General features: G+C 62.3%; 1 protein-coding gene across 11 annotated transcripts in view; it reads right to left on the bottom strand.

Annotated features, from left to right (window-relative positions):
* The window catches only part of HDAC4 (histone deacetylase 4), a 268,181-nt gene that overhangs the window by 77,102 nt on the left and 166,309 nt on the right, over positions 1 to 24,770 (bottom strand). For 7 of the 11 annotated variants that reach the window (XM_070071474.1, XM_070071472.1, XM_070071473.1 and 4 more), the window contains 3 exons: positions 21,026 to 21,270; positions 8,539 to 8,689; positions 599 to 719 (listed from right to left, as the gene is read on the bottom strand). In XM_070071474.1, coding sequence (XP_069927575.1) covers positions 599 to 719; positions 8,539 to 8,689; positions 21,026 to 21,270 — 517 coding nt within the window. The remainder of the gene's footprint in view (positions 1 to 598; positions 720 to 8,538; positions 8,690 to 21,025; positions 21,271 to 24,770) is intronic. The other 4 variants (XM_070071471.1, XM_070071466.1, XM_070071468.1 and 1 more) reach the window with 3 other exon arrangements.

Below are 24,770 nucleotides of genomic sequence, written 5' to 3'. Positions count from 1 at the left end.
CCGTGGCTCAGAGCCGTCTACTGGCAGGGGTGGGGCAGGGCCGTGGGAGCTGCCACTCTGCCCCGCCCAGGCCTCTGCCCCGCCCAGGCCTCTGCCCGCCCAGGCCTCTGCCCCGCCCAGGCCTCTGCCCGCCCAGGCCTCTGCCCCGCCCAGGCCTCTGCCCGCCCAGGCCTCTGCCCCGCCCAGGCCTCTGCCCCGCCCAGGCCTCTGCCCTGGGCTCTCTTCAGCCCACAGCACCAACAAGGCTCTGCCTGCCATGCAGGCTCTGGTGGGGCTCGCAGCTGACGGAGCTGCCTGAAGCACAGTGGGCAGACTTGGTGGATGCAAACGCACAACTCGGAGGGAATCCAGTCTCAGTGGCACCTGCTGTGGCTGAACGGGGACTGCGCGGGCACCAGCCCCAGGGACCCACAGCTTCCTCTGAGACGGCCCAGAGCCCCAGCGGGACGACGGCCACGCCTCCGCACTCCAAGCACACCCGGGCCAGCCGCCATCCCTCGGGGTTCCCTCCCTCACCCGCTCCTTTGGCCTCAGCAGGTAAAGAGCCTGCGTCTGCAGGGCCTGGATGAGGCAGGGCGTCCCCACCCCGGCCACTTACCCGTACCAGTAGCGGGGGTCACTGGAAATGCAGTGGTTCAGGTTCCTGTGGGCCAGCGCCTTCTTCTTATTGAGCACGAATTCTTGCAACTTCATCTTCACCTCTGTGCTGGCCACGGCACCTGGCGAAGGGCAGGACGCACAGGGGGGGCCAGCTCAGCGAGGGGCTGGGAGGGGCTGGGGGCTACGGGAGGGGAGGCAGGGGTGGAGGCGGTGGGCTTATGAAGACAGGAGACGCCTGGGGGATTTGTAAGGGGAGGCAGGGGTGGAGGCGGGAGACGCCCGGGGGGCTTGTAAGAGGTCTTGCTCCCCTCGGATGCCCGGAACTGACGTGTGTCTGGAAGGCGGGTTACTCCCCTGAGATGGCGCGGCGCTCACACTTGTTCCTTCTGAAGGGAGCTTTAATCTTTGACATAAAAGAGCCCCTGGAGGATGCAGTGGCCAGACTGCTAACTCTGCAGACAGACGCAGGAGCCGCTATGCAGAGGTGCAGGCATGGGGTCCCCGGCCACGGTGCAAGGAAGCACTGGGCAGCAGTGAGGAACGAGCAGAGAGCAGAGACGGGCTCAGGGGCCCACACGGGTCACACGGAGGAAGCCCCACCTCATGATGAAGAGGCTGGGGCACGGGGCGAGCAGCTGTGAATTTTTGCCATTACATTGGTCAAGTAGACAAATGGCCAAAGGACAGGCTGATGGTGGTGACCACGAGGACGGCCCAGGAGGCCAGGCAGGGGGTGACCCCGAGCGCTCCTCCTCGACTTGGCCGGGGGCAGCTGGGCCTCTGCACTGGCCTGGCCTGCAGGTAAACCCGGCCTGCAGCCTCTGGGTCCGGGACCTTCCACGCCCAGGGGAAATCTAGTTCTTTGGACTTCGCCAGGAGAGGATGGGATGAGGCGGCTCCTGACCTCCCCGTCTCCCAGGCAGGGCGCCGACGAGCCGCGTGGGAAAGTGTGTGGAGGATGCGACTGCAAGGTGAATTTCTTTTGGTGCAAAAACGCTTGAAAACCTTGCATAGAGGGGTCTTTGAGAAGTTTCCTGAGAATATGTGTGCATCCCAGTCGCATGAATTCTGGTCGCAGCTCTGCCTGGGCGGGGCCCTGCTGCAGGGGGCGGCACTGAGTAAAAGCTGGCAGGACAGAGACAGGGAGGACTCACACCGGGGTGGGGGGCTGGGCTGCAGCAGGGGGCCGCAGCTCTAGGTGGCCGGCACCGGCCCAGGACACAGTCTGAGGACACGTCCATCCCTGATCCTTCTCCTGGCTTCCACCCGAGACTCACTTCCTCGCTCTCACAGCCCATTCGCTGCCCAGAAAGCACAAATACTGTACGTGGGGGCCAGGTGCTGACGCCGGCCTCCTGCCTCACTCCCACACAGGGAGGGGCTTCCTCGGTGGCCCACCTGGCTGCCAGCAGGGCTGAGCTTCTATGTAGCAGGGAGACACCACGGCTGTGTGAGCCCAGCTCAGCCCTGGCACAAAGACCTGCCTTCTCTTGGAGTTTCCCTTTCAGGTTCACGTCCAAAGACTGTGTGTGTTAGATTCCCCAAGGGAAGAGTGAAGATAAAACCCAGGTGCACTGAAACACGTGTTTATGCTAACTGTGGTGGGAAAGGCCCCAGGCTCCAAGAATTCACAGCATCACTGGTGACCACCACTACCAGGAAGCTGCACCAGCATCTAAGATCATAAGCACTCTAAGTGCCTGCCAGTGCAACAAAGCTGATTCAGCCTTCAGAGCAAGTTCATCTTGAAAAACGCCAGCCAACACCACCAGCTGCTCCGCGGGGGCCGTCAGAGGCAGGAGCCGGGCCCAGACGCCTGAGTTCCCCCGATGCGCAGCGGCACCCCGAGGGGTGCCCACCACGGTGGTCGCTGGCCCTGTCTTCTCACCGCAGGACCACACTCCGCGGGCTGCAGAGCTGGCGCAAGCTGGCCAAGTGTCCAACTGGACACAGCTTCCTAGTGACAATAAGACCTGACCACCCAGATCCACCCGTGGGAACCCCGAGATCGCCGTCTGGGACGAGCCCGGAGCAGAGGAGAGGGCGCGCAGCGCGGCGAGGGCCGAGGGCGGGCGTCCATCCCTGACCCTGCCGAGGGCAGGCGTGCAGCCCGGAGACCGTCTGTGATTGAGGCGATATTCATGGCCGGCGCCGCGGCTCACTAGGCTAATCCTCTGCCTTGCAGCGCCGGCACCCCGGGTTCTAGTCCCGGTCGGGGCGCCGGATTCTGTCCCGGTTGCCCCTCTTCCAGGCCAGCTCTCTGCTGTGGCCAGGGAGTGCAGTGGAGGATGGCCCAAGTGCTTGGGCCCTGCACCCCATGGGAGACCAGGAGAAGCACCTGGCTCCTGGCTCCTGCCATCGGATCAGTGCGGTGCGCTGGCCGCAGCGCGCCGGCTGCGGCAGCCATTGGAGGGTGAACCAACGGCAAAGGAAGACCCTTTTCTCTGTCTCTCTGTCTCACTGTCCACTCTGCCTGTCCAAAAAAATTTTTTTTTTAAATTTAAAAAAAATTAAAAAAAAAAGATGAGCTCTTAAAAAAAAAGGCGACATTCGTATTGGAAGATTCTGGTAAACTCCGAAAGAATCCTTGACGCCGAGCTGCTTTTGAGAAATCCAAAGAACTGCCGTGGGTTGGGTGGTGGCGCCGTCCATCAGTGAGCTGACCTCAAACGCACAGGCCTTCAAAGCAGGTTTGAAGAACTCCCCTGAAGAAATCCAACAGGGCGCTTGCACTTGAGGGGCCGGGGAGCCGCGGGCTGGGAGGGGCTGGCCCCCGCAGAGGCTCCCGCACGCGCCCTGCAAGTGCAGGGGACGGCAGCTCCTCCGCCGGGGCTCCTGGGGGGCCCGGGAGCTGCTGTCCCAGGAGGCAGGGGCCCAGGGGGGAGGACAGGCCACGGGGCCTGCAGCAGGTCAGATCCCACGCACCTGAGACTCTCCCAGGGGTTTCACAAAGGGAACGCTGACCCCAGCCACCCTAGAGTCAACCAGAGGGGACCGCGAGGGGCCTCCCCTCCCCGGACAGAGCCCTGCGGGCGGCCGCTGCGCAAGTCCTCGGCTCCTGAGTGGTCTCACGCCCCTCGCTCACATTTAGTGTCGGCTGCAAACGCGGGCTGAGAACCGGAGTGCACAGGAGGAGCCGCCGTGCGGTGTTCTCTGCCTCCACGCTGTCTTGTGGAGAGAGCGCGCGCCGAGCGCAGTTACTGCACAGACTGAACGCCGCGTAACGGCCGACGTAATCACGCGAAATTACTACAGACTCAGACTAGTGAAACAAATCGGAGACTAAGAGAGAACATTATTTATAACACGCAGGAAAAATACGTTTTGAAATACAAGTATTTTACAAAAAGGTCGGAGAAGATACAGGCATAACAATACAGCTTAGCTGACAGGTCAATCCTAATTTAGAATGAGTCTGGGGCCGGCGCTGTGGCCTAGCAGGTAAAGACGCCGCCTGCAGTGCTGGCACCCCATACGGGCGCTGGTTCAAGTCCTGGCTGCTTCACTTCCCATCCAGCTCTCTGCTATGGCCTGGGAAAGCAGTGGATGGTGACCCAAGTCCTTGGGCCCCTGCACCCATGCAGGAGACTTGGAGGAAGCTCCTGGCTTCGGATCGGCACAGCTCTGGCTGTTGTGGCCATCTGGGTAGTGAACCATCGGATGGAAGACCTCTCTCTCTCTCTCTCTCTTTCTTTCTCTCTCTCTCTGCCTCTCCTCTAACTCTTTAAAATAAATAAATCTTTAAAAAACAAAAAGAATGAGTCTTGTATACTAGCAGTCATCACATAGAAAACAAATTTAAAACGGAATTAACTTCATTGGTATTAATTCCTTCAAGGACATAAAGATTTACAAACTGTTTTATGCTGATTTATATTTTATATCAGTATGTGCAGTTTTATATGTATTTTTCATTATGCTTTGTTATTTATAGAAGGCAGACAGGCAGACACCCACTGGGCGTTCCTCAAAAGCTCGCAACAGTCAGGGCTGGGCCAGGCTGAAGCCAGGAGCTTCGAGCTCAATCCTGGTTTCCCACGTGGGTGGCAGGGGCCCAAGCGTTTGCGCATGGCCTGCGGCCTCCAAGGGCACATTAGCAGGAAGCCGGAATGCAGATGGAGAGCGGAGCTGGGGTTGAACCCAGGCTCTCAGATATGGGATGCGGGCGTGCCAAGGGGTGTGCTGACCACTGTCCCCAGCGCCCGCCGGACACGAGGGTTCCAAGAGCCCCTTGGAAAGCCTTCTGTTCCAGGGAGGAGTCTTACCCGCGCTGTGTCGATTTCACTATCCGACAACGATACAGAGGCAAGCCCCAGATCAGACGCTTCGGCCCCCAGGCACCAGAGCAGCACACAGCACGGAGAGGCATAGCCCGGGTGCGAGGACACCGCAGGGCCGCCGGCACGCGCTGCTGGGAGCACACGAAGCAGGGGTCAGTGAGTCACAGCTCCCGGGACCCGGGCGCCAGGAGGCCTGTGTGCAGACAGCGCCGAGGCTGGGGAGCTGGGCCGCACAGACAGGTGCACCGAGGGGGAGGGGCCTCATGAGAAAAGAGGGCCGGGGAGCCCAGCCCCCAGAGGGCCCTGAACAAATGGCAGTACGAGGACCAGCCGGAAGAAGCGATGCGAATCCCACCGCACAGGAGGGCACCTGCCTCCCAGGCCCACGTGGCCCCTGGAGCTCTTCACACACAGGCTGGCACGCACAGAAGCGTCCAGGCACACGGGGGACACACAGCTGACGAAAGCCATCACCAACAACAGACAGCGACCGTCAGAAGCTCCGTGAGGAGCCATGAGAAGGCTGGATGAGAATTCAAGAACTGAAACCCGACAGATTAACCCAGTGGAAGAGTTCAGCAGCAGGTCGTCAGCAGATGCGGGCAACAGGTGAGAAAATGCGCACACCAGTGCAGAGGAACAGCGAGACACACACGGTCATCCAGGTGGGGGCTCTGATGAGGAAGTTCTCCTGGGGGAGCGGCCCCTCCCGCCCTGAGAAGGCTGCACCTGCTGGCCTCGCCCAGAACCACAGACCCACGACCTCGCCCAGACCGCTGGCCTCACCAAGAACCACAGACCCACGACTCGCAGACTGCCTATCTATCTCCCCTGGTTCCGCTCCTCTGGGGTAAAACGGGCACTGGGCAGGCCTTGTGGCCCCCACACTGCCCACATGGGTTAGGTGCTGGACACAGACCCCCGGTGTGCCACAGCCAGCACGACACCGACAGCAAAGCCGGGAGACTCTGACTCAGGATGGGGAAACAAAGCGCGTGTCGCCAGGGACGCTGCAGAAGCAGGAAGCTCCTGCACCGACATCGTCAGTCCACCCGGGAGGCTGCAGGAGGGAGCGCATGACGGGGGCGGAACAGCCGGTTCCTGATTCCACCGACACGAGGCCGGAATGCAGGGAAGTGAGCACACGCAGCACTGGAAGCAGAGTGATCACTCGGAGCGATGCACCCACAGCCGTGCAGAGCGGACTGGCGGGTATGTTCAAGTTCTGGGGCAAACGGAGCGAAACGGCCAGTCAAGGAGCAGTGTCTGGCCTGGAGGCTGACGCCACGCCCATCGTCTGGTGCCTGGTTAGGTCCCCAGCTCAGCCTCCCAGCCCTGCAGACCTGGGAGGCAGCAGGCACGGCTCCTGACCTCCACGGGGGAGCGCGGGGCTGCGGTCCCAGCTCCTGGCTTTCGGCCCAGCCCGGTGCGGGCCACGTGGGCAGCTGGGGAGTGACCCATGGAAGCGAGCTTCCTTCGTCTCTCAAATGAATAAAAAATAATTAAAAATTCTATTTTGCTGCAAACATTTTGAAATCCATGCATTTTTCATAATGTGAATTTTCAGAAACGTTTTGAAGACCTCTGGTACACATGAATAACCAATTTTTGCATCAATACAAACTCTTACGATGTAACTTTCCATGAATCTTCTTTAGCACTGCTGTGCCCCTGAGACGGTGGGAGGGACGGGGATGAGGGGTCACTTACGGATAACTGGGGTTATCTAAACGCCACGCCGATGCCAGTGGAGCCTGTTTTAGGGTCTTCTATGCCTCGCATGTACCTGATCAATTCTCATGTGGACTCGGTACAAGCCGAGGAGCCCTTATCTGAAAGGCTTGGGGGCAGAGGTGTTGCAGACTTTTGAGATGTTTAGATTTGGGACTGCGTAGCCTTTACTGGCTGAGTTTCCTCTGATCAAAATATCCTGAATCTGAACTGCTCCCGAATCTAGCACTTTGGGGGTCCTTCAGTGCCCCGCAAGCTGTAGGTTCCGGAGTGGTTTCCAGAATCGGGGCGTCTGACCCGTGTTACGGGTTCTAAGAGATCAAGCTATGAAAAGGGCGAATACTGAGAAGCCCTGGTACCCGAGTTACGCGAGCTCCGTGACAGCTCCCCACACTGCACAGCGCCAGGGAGCTGCACCCCCCTGCGTGGCCCTCACGAGCACGCGGTCGGAGGACGCCCAGAACAAGCCCCAGGCTGAGTGGCTGCTGGGGGGCCACGGCCCAGGGCCGAGCAGGAGCACTGTGCACAGTGTGGTGCCCGCGGCGGGCCTCGGCGGCAGCAGCCCTGGAGCCCAGGAAATGCCTTCCTGCCTGTTGTCGGCCACGTGGGACACTCACTTCCCCTGTGCAGGGCCCTGGGCAGGACACAGCGCCCGCGGCTGGCCAAGACCACTGACTGGTGACGGGGTCCTGGCTCCAGGAGAAGGGACACAGACACAGGGAGCCAAGGGGCCTCTGAGACAGAGGAGACACAGACTCACACTCACAACGCGCACACACACTCACACACACACAGCTGAGGGGCCTCTGGGACAGAAGGGACACACACTCACAGAGCCGAGGGGCCTCTGGGTTAGAACACACATGCACACACACACTCACACACACACTTACAAGGGGACGGGGGGCCTCTGGGACAGAAGGGGCACACACACACACTCACACGGGGCCGAGGGGCCTCTGGGTTAGAACACACATGCACACACACACACACAATCACACGGGGCTGAGGGGCCTCTGGGACAGAAGGGGCGCATGCACACACACACACAAGGAGCCAAGGGGCCTCTGGTCTCCATCTGGGGGAAAAGCTTGAGTCACTCCCGTGGGCCCGTGGCCGAGCAGCCAGCAGCGGTCACTGTGCCACGTCCTCTGATCTTCCAGGAGGGAGGAGTAGCAGAATGGCCCTGGGACAGTGTCAAGTCCAGGCTCTCTGAGAAGGAAACGGACACACAAGCCCTGCCCCACTCCACCCCCAGCCAACGGGAAAGCCCTCTGTCGGCGCCGGGCGGCTGCCACCCTCAGCCACGGCTCGGCCTCCTCCTGCTTCGGGAGCACACAGAATGTTCTCTGCAGAAAAGCACTTTGGAGACGCCGGAACAGAACTCACAGATGCGATCAGCACGCATCTGGCGTGCCTATGGTTTTCGTCACTTTCGGTCTGGGGGCCCATTGCCCAGCAGTCCTTAGAGGCTTCCGTCAAATCAGACCCCCTCGGAATGCCCCCTGCTTTGCGGTTCACACCCAACACAGCAGCCAGGAAGAAGTAACGCCTGGACCCCACCACGCAGGCTGCAGGGGAGCGGCCTCCTTCGGCAGTGCCCCTGCTCTGCCCCTACCAGGTGGGAGCACAGCACAGGCACCCAGGGAGGAGCCCTGACCATCTGGCCTGCAGCACCCCTGCCCCAACCCCACCCAGGGTCCTGCCCCCTCCTGGGCCCCGCCCCCTCCCGGCCCCGCCCCTCCTCTGGGGATTGCCCCCCCTGGCCCCGCCCCCTCCCGGCCCCGCCCCCTCCCGGCCCCGCCCCTCCTCTGGGGATTGCCCCCCCGCCCTGCCCTCCTCCCGGGCCCCGCCCCTCCCCGGCCCCGCCCCTCCTCCCGGCCCCGCCCCTCCCGGCCCCGCCCCCTCCGGCCCCGCCCCCACTCACTCTCTTTGCCTTTCTCCTTGTTCTTGAGCTGCTGCAGCTTCTGCTCGCGGTGCTGCTTCTCCAGCTCCTGCTCCTGCCGGTGCCGCTCCAGCTTGCGCTGGTGCTCCAGCAGCTCCTGCTGGTGCTTCATGGCCAGCATCTCCTGCTGCTGCTGCGGAGGAGGGCAGGCGGTCAGCACGGCGCCATGGGTGGGGAGGAGGGCACAGGGTCAGCACAGCCACGGCCCCAGGGCACGGCGCCATGGGTGGGGAGGAGGGTACAGGGTCAGCACCGCCACGGCCCCAGGGCACGGCGCCATGGGTGGGGAGGAGGGTACAGGGTCAGCACCGCCACGGCCCCAGGGCACGGCGCCATGGGTGGGGAGGAGGGCACAGGGTCGGCACAGCCACGGCCCCAGGGCATGGCGCCACACGTGAGGAGGAGGGCAGGCGGTCAGCACCCACTGCACAGCCCCCAGGGCACGGCGCCATGGGTGGGGAGGAGGGTACAGGGTCGGCACAGGCATGGCCCCAGGGCACGGCGCCACACGTGAGGAGGAGGGCAGGCGGTCAGCACCCACTGCACAGCCCCCAGGGCACGGCGCCATGGGTGGGGAGGAGGGCAGGCGGTCAGCACCCACTGCACAGCCCCCAGGGCACGGCGCCGCGCGTGAGAAGGAGGGCACAGGGTCAGCACCCACTGCACAGACCCAGGGCATGGCGTCACACGTGGGGAGGAGGGCACAGGGTCAGCACCCGCCCACGGACCCCAGGGCAAGGTGTCGGAGAAGGGCACACGGTCAGCACCCACTGCACAGCCCCCAGGGCATGGCGCCATGGGTGGGGAGAAGGGCAGGCGGTCAGCACCCAGTGCACGGCCCCCAGGGCATGGTGCCGCGCATGGGGAGTAGGGCATGCGGTCAGCACCCCACGCACAGCCCCAGGGCAAGGCGTCGGAGGAAGGCAGAGGGTCAGCACCCACTGCACAGCCCCCAGGACACGGCGCCGTGCGTGGGGAGGAGGGCACAGGGTCAGCACCCGCCACGGCCCCGGGGGCACGGCATCACACCTGGGGAGGAGGGCACAGGGTCAGCACCCACTGCACAGCCCCCAGGGCACGGCACCATGGGTGGGGAGGAGGGCAGGCGGTCAGCACCCACTGCACAGACCCAGGGCACGGCGCCGCGTGTAGGGAAGAGGGCACACGGTCAGCACCCTGCGCACAGCCCCAGGGCACAGCGCTGAGCGTGGGGAGGAGGGCACAGGGTTAGCACCTGGTGCACGGCCCCCAGGGTACGGTGCTGCAAGTGGGGAGGAAGGCACATGGTCGGCACCCCGCGCACAGACCGCAGGGCACGGCACCGCGCGTGGGGAGGAGGGCATGCGGTCAGCACCCTGTGCACAGACCCCAGGGCATGGCGCCATGGGTGGGGAGGAGGGCACACGGTCAGCACCCCGCGCACAGCCCCAGGGCACGGCACCACATGTGGGGAGGAGGGCACAGGGTCAGCACCCCACGCACAGCCCCAGGGCACAGCGCCGCATGTGGGGAGGAGGGTACACGGTCAGCACGCCACACACAGCCCCAGGGCACGGCGCTGTGTGTGGTGAGGAAGGCACATGGTCAGCACCCCGCGCACAGCCCCAGGGAACGGTGCCACGTGTAGGGAGGAGGGCACAGGGTCAGCACCCCACGCACAGCCCCAGGGCACAGCGCAACGCGTGCGGAGGAGGGCACAGGGTCAGCACCCACTGCACAGCCCCCAGGACACGGTGCCGCGAGAGGGGAGGAGGGCACACGGTCAGCACCCCACACACAGCCCCAGGGCACGGCGCCGCGCGTGGGGAGGAGGGCATGCGGTCAGCACCCCACTGTGCCCTGAAGGTCCGGGCACTGCATTGGGAGGAGGGGCTGCTGGAGGCCAAGGTGCCTTCTGACCTCTAGCAAACCTTTGCCAAGACGGGAGGCGACCTCCCCCATGGACGCCACAGATGAGTGTAATACATGGAAGCACGCCGTGACCAGAGGCCCAGAGACCCCTCCCCAGGGTGCCTGCGAGAGAAGGGAGCCCAGCTCCAAGATGCCCATGGGAAATGCTGGGCAGTGCCCTCAGTGGGGGCTTGGCAGGGGAATCCCGCCCAGCCAAGAAGGAATCAAGCAGGGACCCAGGCAGACACAGGCAGTGTGGGAGTCAGCGCTGGGAAACTGTCTCCGTCCAGTTCTGGAACAGGGAAAACGCTACCCGAGGCTGCCTCTCCCTCCAGGCAGGGCAGGGAGGGCTCAGGGCGGAGGGGCTGCCCCTGGGAGGGGCGCTCCCGAGCTGTCCAATGCAAGCGAAAGTACACCTGGGGCGGGACAGCTGTCCTGCAAACATTTTATCTCATCTTGCAGAAGACAAGCAGTCGACTCCCTCAAAACTTCAAGCTGTCTCTAACACGCAAGCCGGACGCAGGCGCTGAGAGAGGAACAGGCTTCGCAGGATCGCAGTTCACAGATGGCCCTCACCTAAGCAGTTCTTAGGAACTACACAGGCACAGCACCCAGCCACTGAGGTGGTGAGCAAAAAAGAGACGTCCAGAGAGGGTCAGCGTGAGCAGGGAGGGGCAGGCCTTGTGAGCGGGGTGGGGGTGGGGTTAATCCGTTGCCTAGGACACCAGCATCCTGCATCGGAGGGCGGGTCTGGGTCCTGGCCACTCCTCTTCCAATCCAGGAAGGGGGTGGCAGCATAGGCAGGTGGGGGGGCAAGCCCGCGCCACAGCAGCCGCACAGCCTCCTCAGGGGAAAGCTGGCCAGAAGCACCCTCCCCCGAATGTCCGAGGACAGGGAATGGATGGCCAGGACAGCAACCGCGGGTTAGGGAGGCCTCCTCCAGGCCTGCACTCAATCCCCACAACCCGTGCGGAACTTTGTAAAGGCAAAGGTGGCTGGTGGGGCAGGGTCTCAGCCCAGACGGGAGCAAGGCAGCGAGAGGCACAAGTGAGGGGCAATGGGGTGGCTGCGTGAGAACCGTGAACTCATGCAGGCATGAGGGTGTGGGCGTGCTCGTACACGTGTGTGAATCACACACTGACACCCACAGCAGGTCCCTCCCTGTCTACCCTCTAACTGTTCTGTGACAAACACTTCAGAGCGACAGGTTACAATCCAAAGAGCAAGGCTGGCTGAGAGCTGACCCACGAGGGTTAGAAATGCAAGCAGGAGACGCTCTGGGCAGAGGGAGGCCCGAAGGGTCCCCAGGGCATGTGAGTGTGTGTGCGTGTGCGTGTGCACATGCACACAGGTGCCTGTGAGTGGTCTCTGTGGGCTCTGCCTCTCACGTGAGCTCTTGCAGGTCCTGGGGGAGCCATGTGCACCCAGGAGCATCTGCAAGATGTCGCTGGTCCTTTTTCAGGAAAGGGGTCTGTGTCCACCAGCAAGCTCCACGCCCAGGTTGTACCTGCTGAGGCAGTCCCAACGTAGCCACCCCCGAGGACAACAACCGGGGTCCCCGTGGCTCAGCAAACACATCCCTCACACCCCACACTTCTCAAAAGATGAGGTGGCGAAGAGGGCCTGGCTGGAACCCTTCCTGGCCAAAGACCTGCAGGGGAGGAATGGCCCCGTCCCCAGGGCGTCGGTCTCTTCCTAGGCCCACTTCCCAGGCAGCGCTCTGGTACCTGGGTGCTGAGGCAGTTCCCAAGCTCAAGTGGAACACCAGGTAAACTAAGAAACTGGAGTTCAGGTGCTGAGAACATCTTCCTACTGACGTGCCTGCTTTGTGCAAAGTTCAAGTAGCATCAAACCAACCACGCTGAAGAGAAGTGACAGCAGCCGGCTCGCGGCTCACTAGGCTAATCCTCCGCCTGCAGCGCCGGCACACCGGGTTCTAGTCCCGGTTGCTCCTCGTCCAGTCCAGCTCTCTGCTGTGGCCCAGGAGTGCTGTGGAGGATGGCCCAAGTGCTTGGGCCCTGCACCCGCATGGGAGACCAGGAGGAAACACCTGGCTCCTGGCTTTGCATCAGTGCGGTGTGCCAGCCACAGCGGCCATTGGGGGGTGAACCAACAGAAAAGGAAGACCTTTCTCTCTGTCTCTCTCTAACTCTGCAGTCCAAAAAAAAAAAAAGAGAGAGAGAAGTGACAGCAGCTCTGTGATTTAAAAGGTGAGCACTGTTTTTCTTCTACTCCTTCCACTCCCAAAATGAAGTCTAGTTCAGGACTGGGAACGCAGGTACCAGCCAAGAGTTAACTTACCGCAAAACTGCGAGACAGCAGCAACAAAGTGACAACAAAACAAAGAGGAACCAGGGCCACCAGCTCATAGACGCCCTGTGGCATGGACAGCCAGGAAGGCCCTGCTCTGCTCCAGCTGTGGGAGATGCCCAGGCAGAGCCCCGGCCGCAACCCCCTCCACAGCCAGCTCTGGAATGAGGCCGACCTCAACCTCTAGGTCACAGACACAGCGCTGGCTCCACCTGGCCCCTTGGCTGTGCTACCACAGCGCCCAGAGTTGGCCTCCTGGCCTTCCCAGCCCCCCGCCCCAGTGCTATGGAAGTGGCCGATGCCAGGCCCCACGGGATTCTCTGGGGGCTCAGCAGGACCTCGGGCTGTCAAGGGCCTGCCCAGTGGCACTGTGGTCACAGTCAGGGTTTACCTGGGCAGGGGAGCCAGTTAGCAGGTCAGCACTGGCGACGCCTGCTGAGGGCCTGTTGCGGCACAAACAGGCCCACCTGTGGCCTTCACACGGGGAGGGGGCGGCATTTCTAGATGGGAGCATGGGGCAGAAAAGCTGGAGAGGGTGTAGGTAGGCCCTGAACCAGCAGGGGAGGAGCGGAGTGAGGCTGTGCCAACCAAGCCCAGCAAGGGGCTGCACAGACGCCACTCCGCGGAGAAGCCACACCCAGCCAGTGCAGCAGGAGCCGGGCTTCCCCGCGCAGCACCTGCCTCGTGAGACCTTCCCTATGGGAAAAGCACATCTCAACAGCCACCTTCTACGAGCTTCCGGGACCTGCAGGCAGAGCTGAGCACGCAGTCTCCATGCCCTTCGCCTGGGTGGCCCTGCAGCTCGGTGCTGAGCGACACCCACCTGCTGGCCCCCACCCAGGAAGCACCCAGGACCTGGCGCATCTGACTTCTGCAGACACTGGCACTGTGCAGACCGGACGAGTGACCTTCCCGACACTAAATTACAGTGCTGTGACGGACAAGTGGACCCCAGGGGGCGACAGCACGCTCCTAGTGAGGAGCGGACACGGGTGCAGTGGGTGCGTCCCATCCTCGAACGCGGGCTGGAGTCCTGGCTACGCTGCGTCAGGGCCGGGTCCTGGCCAGCGAGTCCTGGGGGGCAGCAGGTGCTGGAGGTTCAAGTGCTTGGGCCCCAGTCTGCCAGGGGAGACCTGGAGTTCAGGCTCCCGGCTGTGGCCTGGTCCAGCCCCAGCTGTGGCAGGTATTTGGGGAATGAACCAGAGGATGAAAGATCTCTCTCTCTCTCTCTCTCTCTCTCTCTGTCACTCTTTCAAATAAGTAAATCTTAAAAACAAAAACAAAAACAAAAACAAAACAAAAAACTGAGCTGGGAGTGAAATACCAGACCCCCGGAATCTGGATTATTTGTCCCACTTGGGAACTCAGACAAACGTCCAGGTGGAAATCCATCAGACTCCACGTCAGGGAGAACCAAGGCCCTGCCGCGTGGGAACAAGCATTCGTCCGCCATCAGCTGCAGGGGCGGGGCCTCCGGGGCTCTGAGTGCCTGTCAGTCTTCATCTCTACCCAATCGCCTGAAGGGGCAGAGGTCAAGTTCAAGTGATGAATGCATACGCAGACTGCCACACTTCACAACGGGCTGCTGGGCGTGGTGCTGCGGAGTCTGCCCAACAGAGGGCACGGAGCCGGGGCAGTGCAGGACTCGGGAGCTGCCGGGGCCGGGCCCGGCAGGAGCCTGTGGAGGACGGTGAGGCTGTGTGTGGGACAGACAGACACACAGACACCACACAGACACCATGCACACACCACATACACCACATACACTTCATGCCACACAAACCCCCCCACACTCGTGCCTGAGTGCCCCGAGGCTGCGGCTGCTGCAGACGGCCAGGACGTCTGATGATTATGAGCTTGGACCGCGCAGGCGGCCCGGTGGCCCCCAGATGGACAGTGGGCTTCTCCCTCAGGGCAGGATGGGTTTTCTCAGCATGACCAGCAGTCCACAGAAGAAACTCACCTGCGGTCACACAGTCAGTCAACAAGCCAGCCACGAGCCTTGCTCAACTCCCACACGCCAACCAGCCTCTTGAGAATTACCCTGAAGTCGGACTTCAGCGGCCACCGGCATCCCCCACGTCACGTGCAAGGCCCCCAACACACGCCCTCCACTTAGCAAGGATCCTGAGTTCTCCTGTTAGGCCACGCCCAGGGGCCCGCACTTCCCAGATCGCATTTCTTTTCTTTCTTTCTTTCTTTTTTTTTTTGACAGGCAGAGTGGACAGTGAGAGAGACAGACAGAGAGAAAGGTCTTCCTTTGCCATTGGTTCACCCTCCAACGGCCGCCGCGGCTGGTGCACTGTGGCCAGCGCGCAACGCAGTGACCCAAAGCCAGGAGCCAGGTGCTCCTCCTGGTCTCCCATGGGGTACAGAGCCCAAGCACTCAGGCCATCCTCCACTGCACTCCCGAGCCACAGCAGAGAGCTGGCCTGGAAGAGGGGCAACCGGGACAGAATCTGGCGCCCCAACCAGGACTAGAACCCGGGGTGCCGGAGCCGCAAGCGGAGGATTAGCCTATTCAGCCATGACACCAGCCCCCAGATGGCATTTCTGCCCTGCTGTCTGGCTTTGCCTCTGGCCCAGGATGAAGGCCCCTTCGCCGCTCGGCCCTCTGATTTGCCCGTGGGGCAACCTCAGACTGAGGAGCTGCCGGGCCCAACGCTAATGGTTACGACCACGGGGCCTGGACAGCTGCACACCACAGAGCCGCTGGCAGGACCGCAGGCAAGGGCAGCAGCAGCCCCGCCCTCAGGGCCCACAGCACGCGAGGCACAGGGCTTTGCCTGAGGAGGGACTCTGTTCCCGCCCCGTGTGCAGCCCTCCTGCCCCACACCTGCCAGCACCCGCTTTGCCGTGGTACTGGGAAAAGGTCACAGTGAACCCAAAATACCCAGAGGTCAGTGCACTCTGGAGGAACGCGCAGAATTGAAAAGGCGGGCAGGGAGGGGGTGAGCAGAGGCAGACCCTGGACACGCGTGGCTCCCAGCCTCCTCCAGCAGGACCCCGGGGGCTTCTCCATCAGCCCCCGTGCCACAGCACCTTCTAGCAGAGTGGGAAAACAAGCAAGGGGTCTTCCTGGGTGTGCGCTGGTTGCTGACTGCGGAACGTGTGCTGGTCGGCTGTGGTCTCCATGGAAAATGTGAGACCAAAACATCACTTTCTGGGGGGTCTTCAGACACGGGACCACTGGCATCCTGACTCCCAGGAGTTTTACGGGGTCCTCAGACGCGGGACCACTGGCATCCTGACTCCCAGGAGTACGGGCCCAGATGGACAAGGCAGCCCTGTGGCGGCGCATGGGAAACAAGCTTTTGCCCACCTCGCACACGACGGCAGCCCCCAGAGTCCCCAGGACTGCCGCCTGGCATCGTGCCCTGCACCCGACGTTCACACGCAGGAGTGCCCCCAGTACCGAGGTCTGCGTGGGAAGGCCTCCATCAGAGACGCCCGGCTCTGGCCCAGCCTGGGGTGGGGGTGGGGGGCAGGGCCGTGCAGCAGGGCTGGGTGCACTCTGGGGAACTGGCTCGTCCAGCCCTGGCCCCAGCCTGTCTCCCCCCCAAGGCTGTCTCCGAGGATCTAACTTCAGGCTCCCCGGAGAGGGCCAGGCCCCCCAACAACGTCCTGCCGTGGTGGGTCGCCATGAGCCGAGGCAGCCAGTGAGGAGGAACGGGGAGCCGTGCCGCCCAGATCGTGGTCTCTCTCGCAGGACATGAGCCCCACGGCTGCCATCCCTGGTGACACAAACGCACCTCAGAAAGTTCAAGGAAAATGGAATTAAAAGATGCGTTTTTTCTGAAGCAGAGTTTTCTAAATCCACGCAGTTTTCTTCCTAACTCACATTTTCCCAAGAACTTTCTGAAAACCTCGTGTGCAGACAGCTCAGGACACTGGGCGAGTCGGGTGCAGGGGCTCCGTGTCTGTCACCGACCAGGGCAGCACGGCTGGGCGAGGCCAGGCCCCCCGGGCATGGCACTGACAGGCACGACCGTGCCCGTGAGCACGCGTGAGGGATGCAGGGTCCGGTGACGCCACAGGCCACGGCCTTGCCAGCAGGCACTGGCAGCTGACACTCACGATGGGGAGCCCAGGCGGTCGCAGGCTCGGGGCAGCACTGCAGCCACCCGGGGCAGGGAGGACAGGCCAGAGAGACCCGGGCCCAGGCTCTGCAGGCCGCAGCACCAGGCTCCCTCTCAGCCTAGCCGGAAAGAGGCAGCGGCACTGCCAACCACACGGCTCAGAACTCTCCCACCGCGAGTGCAGCACAGCGCGCGTCTCTCTCTCTCACACGAACGCAGCACAAGCGTGTCTCTCACCATGGATGCAGCACAAACGTGTCTTTCTTCCACCACACATGGAGCATACGTGTGAGCCTTCCACGTGAACGCAGCACAAGTGTGTCTCTCCCACCATGAATGTAGCGTGTGTGTCTCTCCCACCATGAATGTGGCGTGTATGTCTCTCCCACCATGAATGTGGCGTGTGTGTCTCCCACCATGAATGTGGCGTGTGTATCTCTCCCACCATGAATGTAGCATGTGTGTCTCTCCCACCATGAATGTAGCGTGTGTGTCTCCCACCATGAATGTAGCGTGTGTGTCTCCCACCATGAATGTAGCACATGTGTGTGTCTCCCACCATGAATGTAGCACATGTGTGTGTCTCTCCCACCATGAATGTGGCGTGTGTGTCTCTCCCACCATGAATGTAGCATGTGTGTCTCTCCCACCATGAATGTAGCGTGTGTGTCTCCCACCATGAATGTAGCATGTGTGTCTCCCACCATGAATGTAGCGTGTGTGTCTCCCACCATGAATGTAGCACATGTGTATGTCTCCCACCATGAATGTAGCACATGTGTGTGTCTCTCCCACCATGAATGTAGCATGTGTGTCTCTCCCACCATGAATGTAGCGTGTGTGTCTCCCACCATGAATGTGGCGTGTGTGTCTCTCCCGCCATGAATGTGGCGTGTGTCTCTCCCACTATGAATGTGGCGTGTGTGTCTCTCCCACCATGAATGTGGCGTGTGTGTCTCTCCCACCATGAATGTAGCATGTGTGTCTCTCCCACCATGAATGTAGCGTGTGTGTCTCCCACCATGAATGTAGCACATGTGTGTGTCTCCCACCATGAATGTAGCACATGTGTGTGTCTCATGCACATGAATGTAGCAGTTGTGTCTCCTACGTGAATGTAGCAAAGTGTGTGTCTCTCCCACCACGAATGTGGCGTGCATGTGTCTCATGCAAACAGTTTGTTTTAATGAAAAAGTAAAACAAATTACTGAAAGGCAGAGTGCGGACACCAGAACTTCTTCATGGCTCCACAGGCACAGGCGCAGCCACAGGTGCAGCTGGAGGCACGGGCACAGGCACAGCCGGAGGCACAGCCGGAGGCACAGCCACAGGTACAGCCACAGGCACAGCCACAGGTACAGCTGGAGGCACGGCACAGGCACAGCTGGAGGCACAGCCACAGGTACAGCTGGAGGCACAGGCACAGCCACAGGCACAGCTGGAGGCACGGGCACAGGCACAGCTGGAGGCACGGGCACAGGTACAGCTGGAGGCACAGGCACAGGTACAGCTGGAGGCACGGGCACAGGCACAGCCACAGGCACGGGCACAGGCACAGCCGGAGGCACAGCCACAGGTACAGCCACAGGTACAGCTGGAGGGCACAACCACAGGCACAACTGTAGCCACAGGCACAGGTACAGCTGGAGGCACAGGCACAGCCACAGGCACAGCTGGAGGCACAGCCACAGGTACAGGTGGAGGCACAGCCACAGGTACAGCTGGAGGCACAGCCACAGGTACAGGTGGAGGCACAGCCACAGGTACAGCTGGAGGCATGGGCACAGGTACAGCTGGAGGCACAGGCACAGCCACAGGTGCAGCTGCAGCCACAGGTACAGGTGGAGGCACAGACACAGACACAGACACAGGCACAAGTGTGGGCACAGGCACAGCCGGAGGCACAGGTACAGCTGGAGGCACAGTCATAGGCACAGGCGCAGGCACAGGTACAGCTGGAGGCAGGCACAGGCATAACCACAGGCACAGGTACAGCCAGAGGCATAGCCACAGGCACAGGCGTAGGTGCGGGCACAGGCACAACCACAGCCACAGGTACAGCTGGAGGCACAGCCATAGCCACAGGCGCAGGTACAGGTACAGCTGGAGGCACAGGCACAGCCACAGGCGTGGCCAGAATCACAGCCACAGCCACAGGCATAGGTGCGGGCACAGGCAGTCACGGTGGCTGGGGTGGAGGTCTCTGGGCACCCGGCCAGTGCTGAGCAGAGCACTGGGCAGGGAAGCAAACTCTGCAGGACCAGGCAAGGAGAGGCAGCGGGGCCAGGGCAGCAGACGGAGGGGCACAGAGGCCCTTCCCCTGCCTGCTTCCTCCTGAGAGCCCCCAGGAATCCCGCACACATGCAGGCTGCACTTATTTCTCTGAAAGCTACATCGCCCCCAGCTAGTAGGAACACCAACAGCGACAGTGACAGTCCCCTCTGACCCTGCCCCATGACGCTGCACATGGCAGGCTCGCTCTTCTTCCATGTGCTGAAGTCATGGAACCAGGGCAAAGTCGTTCAGCGAGTGGCCGGGGCGCTGTCACCAGCCAGCCCCATGCGGGCTCTGAGGGGAGTCTGGCCCGGCGATGTGCCGACACGTCCCAGGGCAGCCAGCACAGGTGGCTGAGGCAGCATCCAGGCACACAGGAGGGCACACACTCTAGAGTGAGGGCACAGTGAGGGGCCGTGGAGTCACCCGGTCACAGGACTCCTGGGGTGCAGTGGGGGGCACCCAGGCCCACCTGGGGCGGGTACCGCAGGAATCACAGAAGCACAAAGCTACAGCAGGAAAGCGAACGAAACGTGCGGCCTATCGAAGGCGGCTCCAGGCGGCTTCGGTGAGGCCAGCACCGCCGGCCGCTGCTGAAGGACCCCGCTGACCCGCCCCCGCTGACATGTGCCCCTCCCGCGGACAGCCTCAAACACTGGCTCACAGTCCTGGAGACCCGGGCAGGGCTGTGATCGTACTTGCGACGGCTATGGTGGTGGTGGTGGCTGTAGTGGTCATAGTTGTGGTTCTGGCTGTGGTGGTGGTGGTGGCTGTGGTGGTGATGTGGTCATGGTGGTTCTGGCTGTGGCTGTGGCTGCAGTAGTGGTAGCCATGGTGGTGATGTGGTGGCCGTGGTGGTGGTGACGTGGTGGCTATGCTGGTGGTGGTGGTGGTGGCTGTGGTAGTGATGTGGTGGCTGTGGTCATGGTGGTTCTGGCTGTGGCTGTGGCTGCAGTGGTGGTGGCTGTGGCTGTGTTTGTGGCTACGGTGGTGGTGGCTATGCTGGTGGTGGTTGGGGTGGTGGTAGTGGTGCTGCTGCTGCTACCACAGCAAGGCCCTGTGCCTCCACCCGGCCACGCCCATTCTCTGCACTGTGGGCGGCCTGTGGACAGAGCCGGGAGCAGACCTGGAAGTACGCCATCCGGCCTCAGTCCCGCAGACCCTGGAGATGAGAGCGCAGCCCTGGCGGGGCCTCACCGGACCCTCAGTGCCAGCCCCCCGCTGAGCTGTGCAGGTTCCGGCCCACAGACGCTCTGATGGCATTTGCTGTCTGCACCTGCGAGGTGCCGGGGGTGCGCTGCTCTCCAGCGATCGGCAACTCACACACCCTGGCTTGCGCGGACCTTCCGGCTCTGCTGCACGTGGCTTGGGAACCCCGAGACACGCTGGGCTCTCATCCCTGCGTGTGCTTCTGTGGACACCGCGAGCGCTGAACCCACACGGCAACAGCTGCCCTACGGCACTTCGCTGCGCACCGCGGGCGTGTTCTCTCCTGCTCACTGCCCTGCCAGACCTGGAGCGAGGGCAGCCCAGCACAGCACGCGGCAGTGCTGTCAGCTGTTCCTGGCACACTCACCTGCACGAAAACACCCCTTTCTAACTATAAAAGGTGAATGAGAAAGAGAGAAACGTCAAACAAGAACACAAGAGCGGCCCGTCCCTCAGCCCAGCAGGCACCACTGAGGGGCCTGGTGCCTCTCGCTGGCCATCGTTCCGAGAAGAGTCCAAGTTAGGAAAAACGGACTAAAAGACAAGCTTCTTTCAGTGCGGGACAGCCCATGCGGTTTCTGTCACAACACACGTTTCCCCGAACTTTCTGAAGACACCTGGGATTCAGACGCGGTTCTGGCGGACTCCGGGGCGCCTGCCCCACCTCAAGGCTCCCTGGCGGGGAGGGCGCTCGGCCGCGCACTGACCTTGATGTGCTCCTGCAGCTGGGCCTCGTGCTGCCGCGACAGCTGCTCGTGCTGCCGCTGGAACTCGGCGATGAGGACCTGCCTCTGCAGCTGCTGCTGCTGCTTCAGCGCCAGGAGCTCCTGCTGCAGCCGCTGCTCCCGCAGCGCGGGCTCGGCCACCGGCAGCGCGAACGGGTGGTCCAGGCGCAGGTCCATGGGCACGGCCGAGGGTGCCACTTGCAGAGGCAGTGCTGTGGCCACGTCCACTGCGGAGAGAGCACAGCACAGCGGGCGGTCACTGAGGCGGCACGGCTGGCCCGGGCCCCCGCCTGCCCCAAGGTCCACTGGCAACCGTCCAGGGTGGCCCTGAGTGGAGAGACTTGTGACGCTCTCCACACAGGCCCCCGAGGCCCCCGGGCGCCACCGCTGCACTTGAGTGTGGAAGCGCGTGAGGCTGGGAGGTCAGGCCGGGAGACGCGCACAGACCCCCGCCCCCCGCCCTACTCTCAAAGGCCCCGTACAGGCCCAAAGGCCTTGCTGACGTCATTCTGAAGTCAATCAGGGAAAAAGAAAGAAAGAAAAGGGCTCCGGTCAGTCCAGGAAGAGCCTGAGGTCAGCCCTCGGGGCAAGCCGGCCCGGTCGGTCTCTTCCTCTCCACACAGCCACTCCAGGACAGCCTGTGCCACGCAAGTAAGCAGCCGCACAGGCGCTCGGCACGGAGAGCCCGTCTCCATGGCAAAGTGAGCACCCTCCTGGAAAACATGTTTACGCAACAAGGGTGGCCAGCGCTCCTGGCGGCGGCACAAGCACACTCCACCGAGGCGCGGGCCTCCTGCGTGCACTCACGTCCACCCAGTGAGAGGCTGCCAGGGGTTCCGACCAGGGGCAGCAGTGGAATCCATCCCGACCCCCATCACCGACACCAGAGTACAGGGAGAAAAACAGTGCACAGAGCCAGGGCTGCGAACCAGAGTGCTCCTTGTACGACAGGCTCACGTCAGAAAAGTGCGCAAGTGTCCAAGCACCACGGCCGGCCACACCTGTCCTGCAGTCCAGGGACACACCTGTCAACACACACCACCTGTCACTGGTCACACACTGTCGCCTGCGTGCGCTGTCACTTGCTGCACAGTGTCAACACACACAACCTGTCCCTGTGATACCCTGCCATGTCACCCACTGCATATTACCTGTCACCCACTGCACACTGTCACATACTATCTGTCCCATACTACCTGTCCTGTCGCGCAAACTGTCCCATCACACACCTGTCCCCTCACACACCACCTGTCCCATCACACACCACCTGTGCCATCACACACCACCTGTTCCCCTCACACACCACCTGTCCCCATCACACCTGTGCTTCTGCGGACAGAGTCCCTTGTGAGGCTTGAAAGCCGCCACCCAGCAGGCCTGCCCTCCAGGTCCCCACAGCCTGCCTGGGCCACGTCAGTCAACACAAGGCCGAGGCCAGGGGAAGGAGGCGGGCCTTGTCCTCGGCTCAAGGGAACCCAGGCCCAACACGTGAGGGTATCAGAGAGGACATGCACCTTACTCGCCTGGCCTTGCTCGAGTGCTTTCTGGACAGTGCAAAGCTGCCCTAGATCTGACCCCAGGGCATAGAGGTTCCAGATGGCTTCAGACCAAGTCCCAATCAAAACCTACTTCCTGGGAAAACCATGTTCCACACCCCAAAGCCTGCTGACCTGGTCCTGAACGTTGCTGTGTCAGTGCCCAGGCAGGTGGCCCCGAGCTGGCCTGGGACACAGCCTTCCCCTCTGTGGGCGCCTCTGCTCTTGGAGAAGCCTGGTTCTGGCAGGGCTCGGCGCTCCAGTCCTGGGCTGCCCTTGGCTGTCAGGAGCCTCAGGGTCTCCCACCAGAGGCGGTCCCCTTGGGCAGAGACCAGGATGGGTGCAGAGAGAGGGCACCCAACATGGGGGCTCTTGGATTCCCTGAGAGGCGTGACGTCACCATCACCCCAGCTCTGGGTGCTGCAGCCATCCCTGTTTGCTGACCTGGCCCTGCTGTCCTGCCTTGCTCACCCAGGAGCGCAGCGCCCAGAGCCAGGACACGCTTGACTTCGAGGAGATCCCGGGCCCTGGGCCGCGTGGTGGGGTTGGCCTGTCCTTGAGTGGTTCTTGATCACAGCCCTCGCTCCTCGCCAGGGCAGCCGACGCCAGCTGGTTGCTGAGTAAGGGCAACCCTGCCTCCTTAAACGGACGTCTCTGTGCCTGTAGCTGGCTGTGGGAACGGCACACAGATGATCTGTTCCCACACAGGCGCAGCTGAGGACTGGAGCTTACCACTCCCTCCCTTTCCTTTATTGATCATCTAAGTCATAAAACACAGCGACACAGACAGCCTGGGGCCGCCCAGCCTCTGGCTTTCTTTCGAGGAACACAAGGTTAGGCAAGGGGCAGAGAGCGCTGGACCCACTCGGGGAACCGAGACAAGAGCTGCTCTGCCACAGACGGACCGTGGGCCAGGGCTGCCCCCACAGCCCGGTGCACAAGACGCCCTCTAGAACGGGGACTGGGGTGCCTGCTGGCTGTGCCTGTCCCTGTCTGCCACCCACCGCCGTGACCGCCAAGTTGCCCCTTTACGCTGCTCGCCCGTGCTCCAGGGACAGCGTGGCCTTTCCGGGCGACACACAAGTCACGCTGGGTCTATTCAGAATGCCTGCCTGCGCGGTGGCAGGGAGGCCAGCCTGTCAGGCCCCTGCTCGCCTGGACTGCCGCCCCAGTACGTCACTGAGCCGTCTCACGGTCAGCCCCTCTGGAGCCTGAACGCTGGCCAGCTACACGGTCCTGCGGTGGCCCTGTGCCTCAGTTTACTGAGGACGCAGGCACAGCTCTGCCTTTGCCAGGCCCCGTGGGACGGGCCCTGCCTGTCTAGCTTGGGGGAGAGGAGACACTGGGCAGGGAGTTCTTGGGGTCCACTGGGGGCAGCGAGGGGGGACCGGGGCAGGGGAGGCGGACTAGCACACCCACAACCAGCTGGGCCAACTTTCTTTTTTATTCAGACTTCTCTCAGAACCTTCAGGGTCCGCGCTCAGAGCATCCGCGAAGGAAACAGAAGCCGCTGCAGGGTCCCAAGCACCTGACAGAAGCGACGCGGATGGGACCACGACACAAACGTCACCGACACTGTTGTGGGCGAGAGCGGGTGGAGCAGACCCCCTGCCATAAGGCGGGCACCTGGCAGGTTCCCAGCAGGTGGCCCGTGCTGACCCTGCCTCCCCGCAGTGCGCAGGGGCTCTGCAGAGGGCACTGACCGCGCCTCAGCGGGGGTGGGTGAGAGGCGGCCGCCCCGAAGCTGGCTCAGGCCCCGCACAGCCTAGCCTCAAGAGCCAAGTCCGTGTAATGAGTGGGGGGACCAAGGTTTCTTCCCATCCACTATGAAGCTATCAATGCTGTCTTTTCTAAACGTTAATTTACTTACTTCTTCGAAATGGAGAGTTACAGAGAGAAGGAGAGGGGGAGTCAGGGGAAGGCAGAGAGAGGTCTTCCATCCTCTGGATCACACCCCAAACGGCCACAACAGCCAGGGCTGGGCTGAAGACAGGAGACCAGGAGACATGAACTTCAGACACGTCTCCCACGTGGGTGGCAGGGGCCCAGGGACTCTGGCCATTATCCGCTGCTCTCCCAGGTACCTTCGCAGGGAGCAGGATGGGAAGTGGGGCAGCCGGGACTTGAACCAGTGCTCATAGGGGATGTGGGTGTTGCAGGCGGCGGCTTCACCCACTGCGTGACAATCAACA

The sequence above is a fragment of the Oryctolagus cuniculus genome, chromosome 3 (assembly GCF_964237555.1).
Source record: "Oryctolagus cuniculus chromosome 3, mOryCun1.1, whole genome shotgun sequence".
Classification (NCBI taxonomy): domain Eukaryota; kingdom Metazoa; phylum Chordata; class Mammalia; order Lagomorpha; family Leporidae; genus Oryctolagus; species Oryctolagus cuniculus.
The sequence above is the reverse complement of the archived record's forward strand: the minus strand, read 5'-3'. Positions and strand labels throughout refer to the sequence as shown.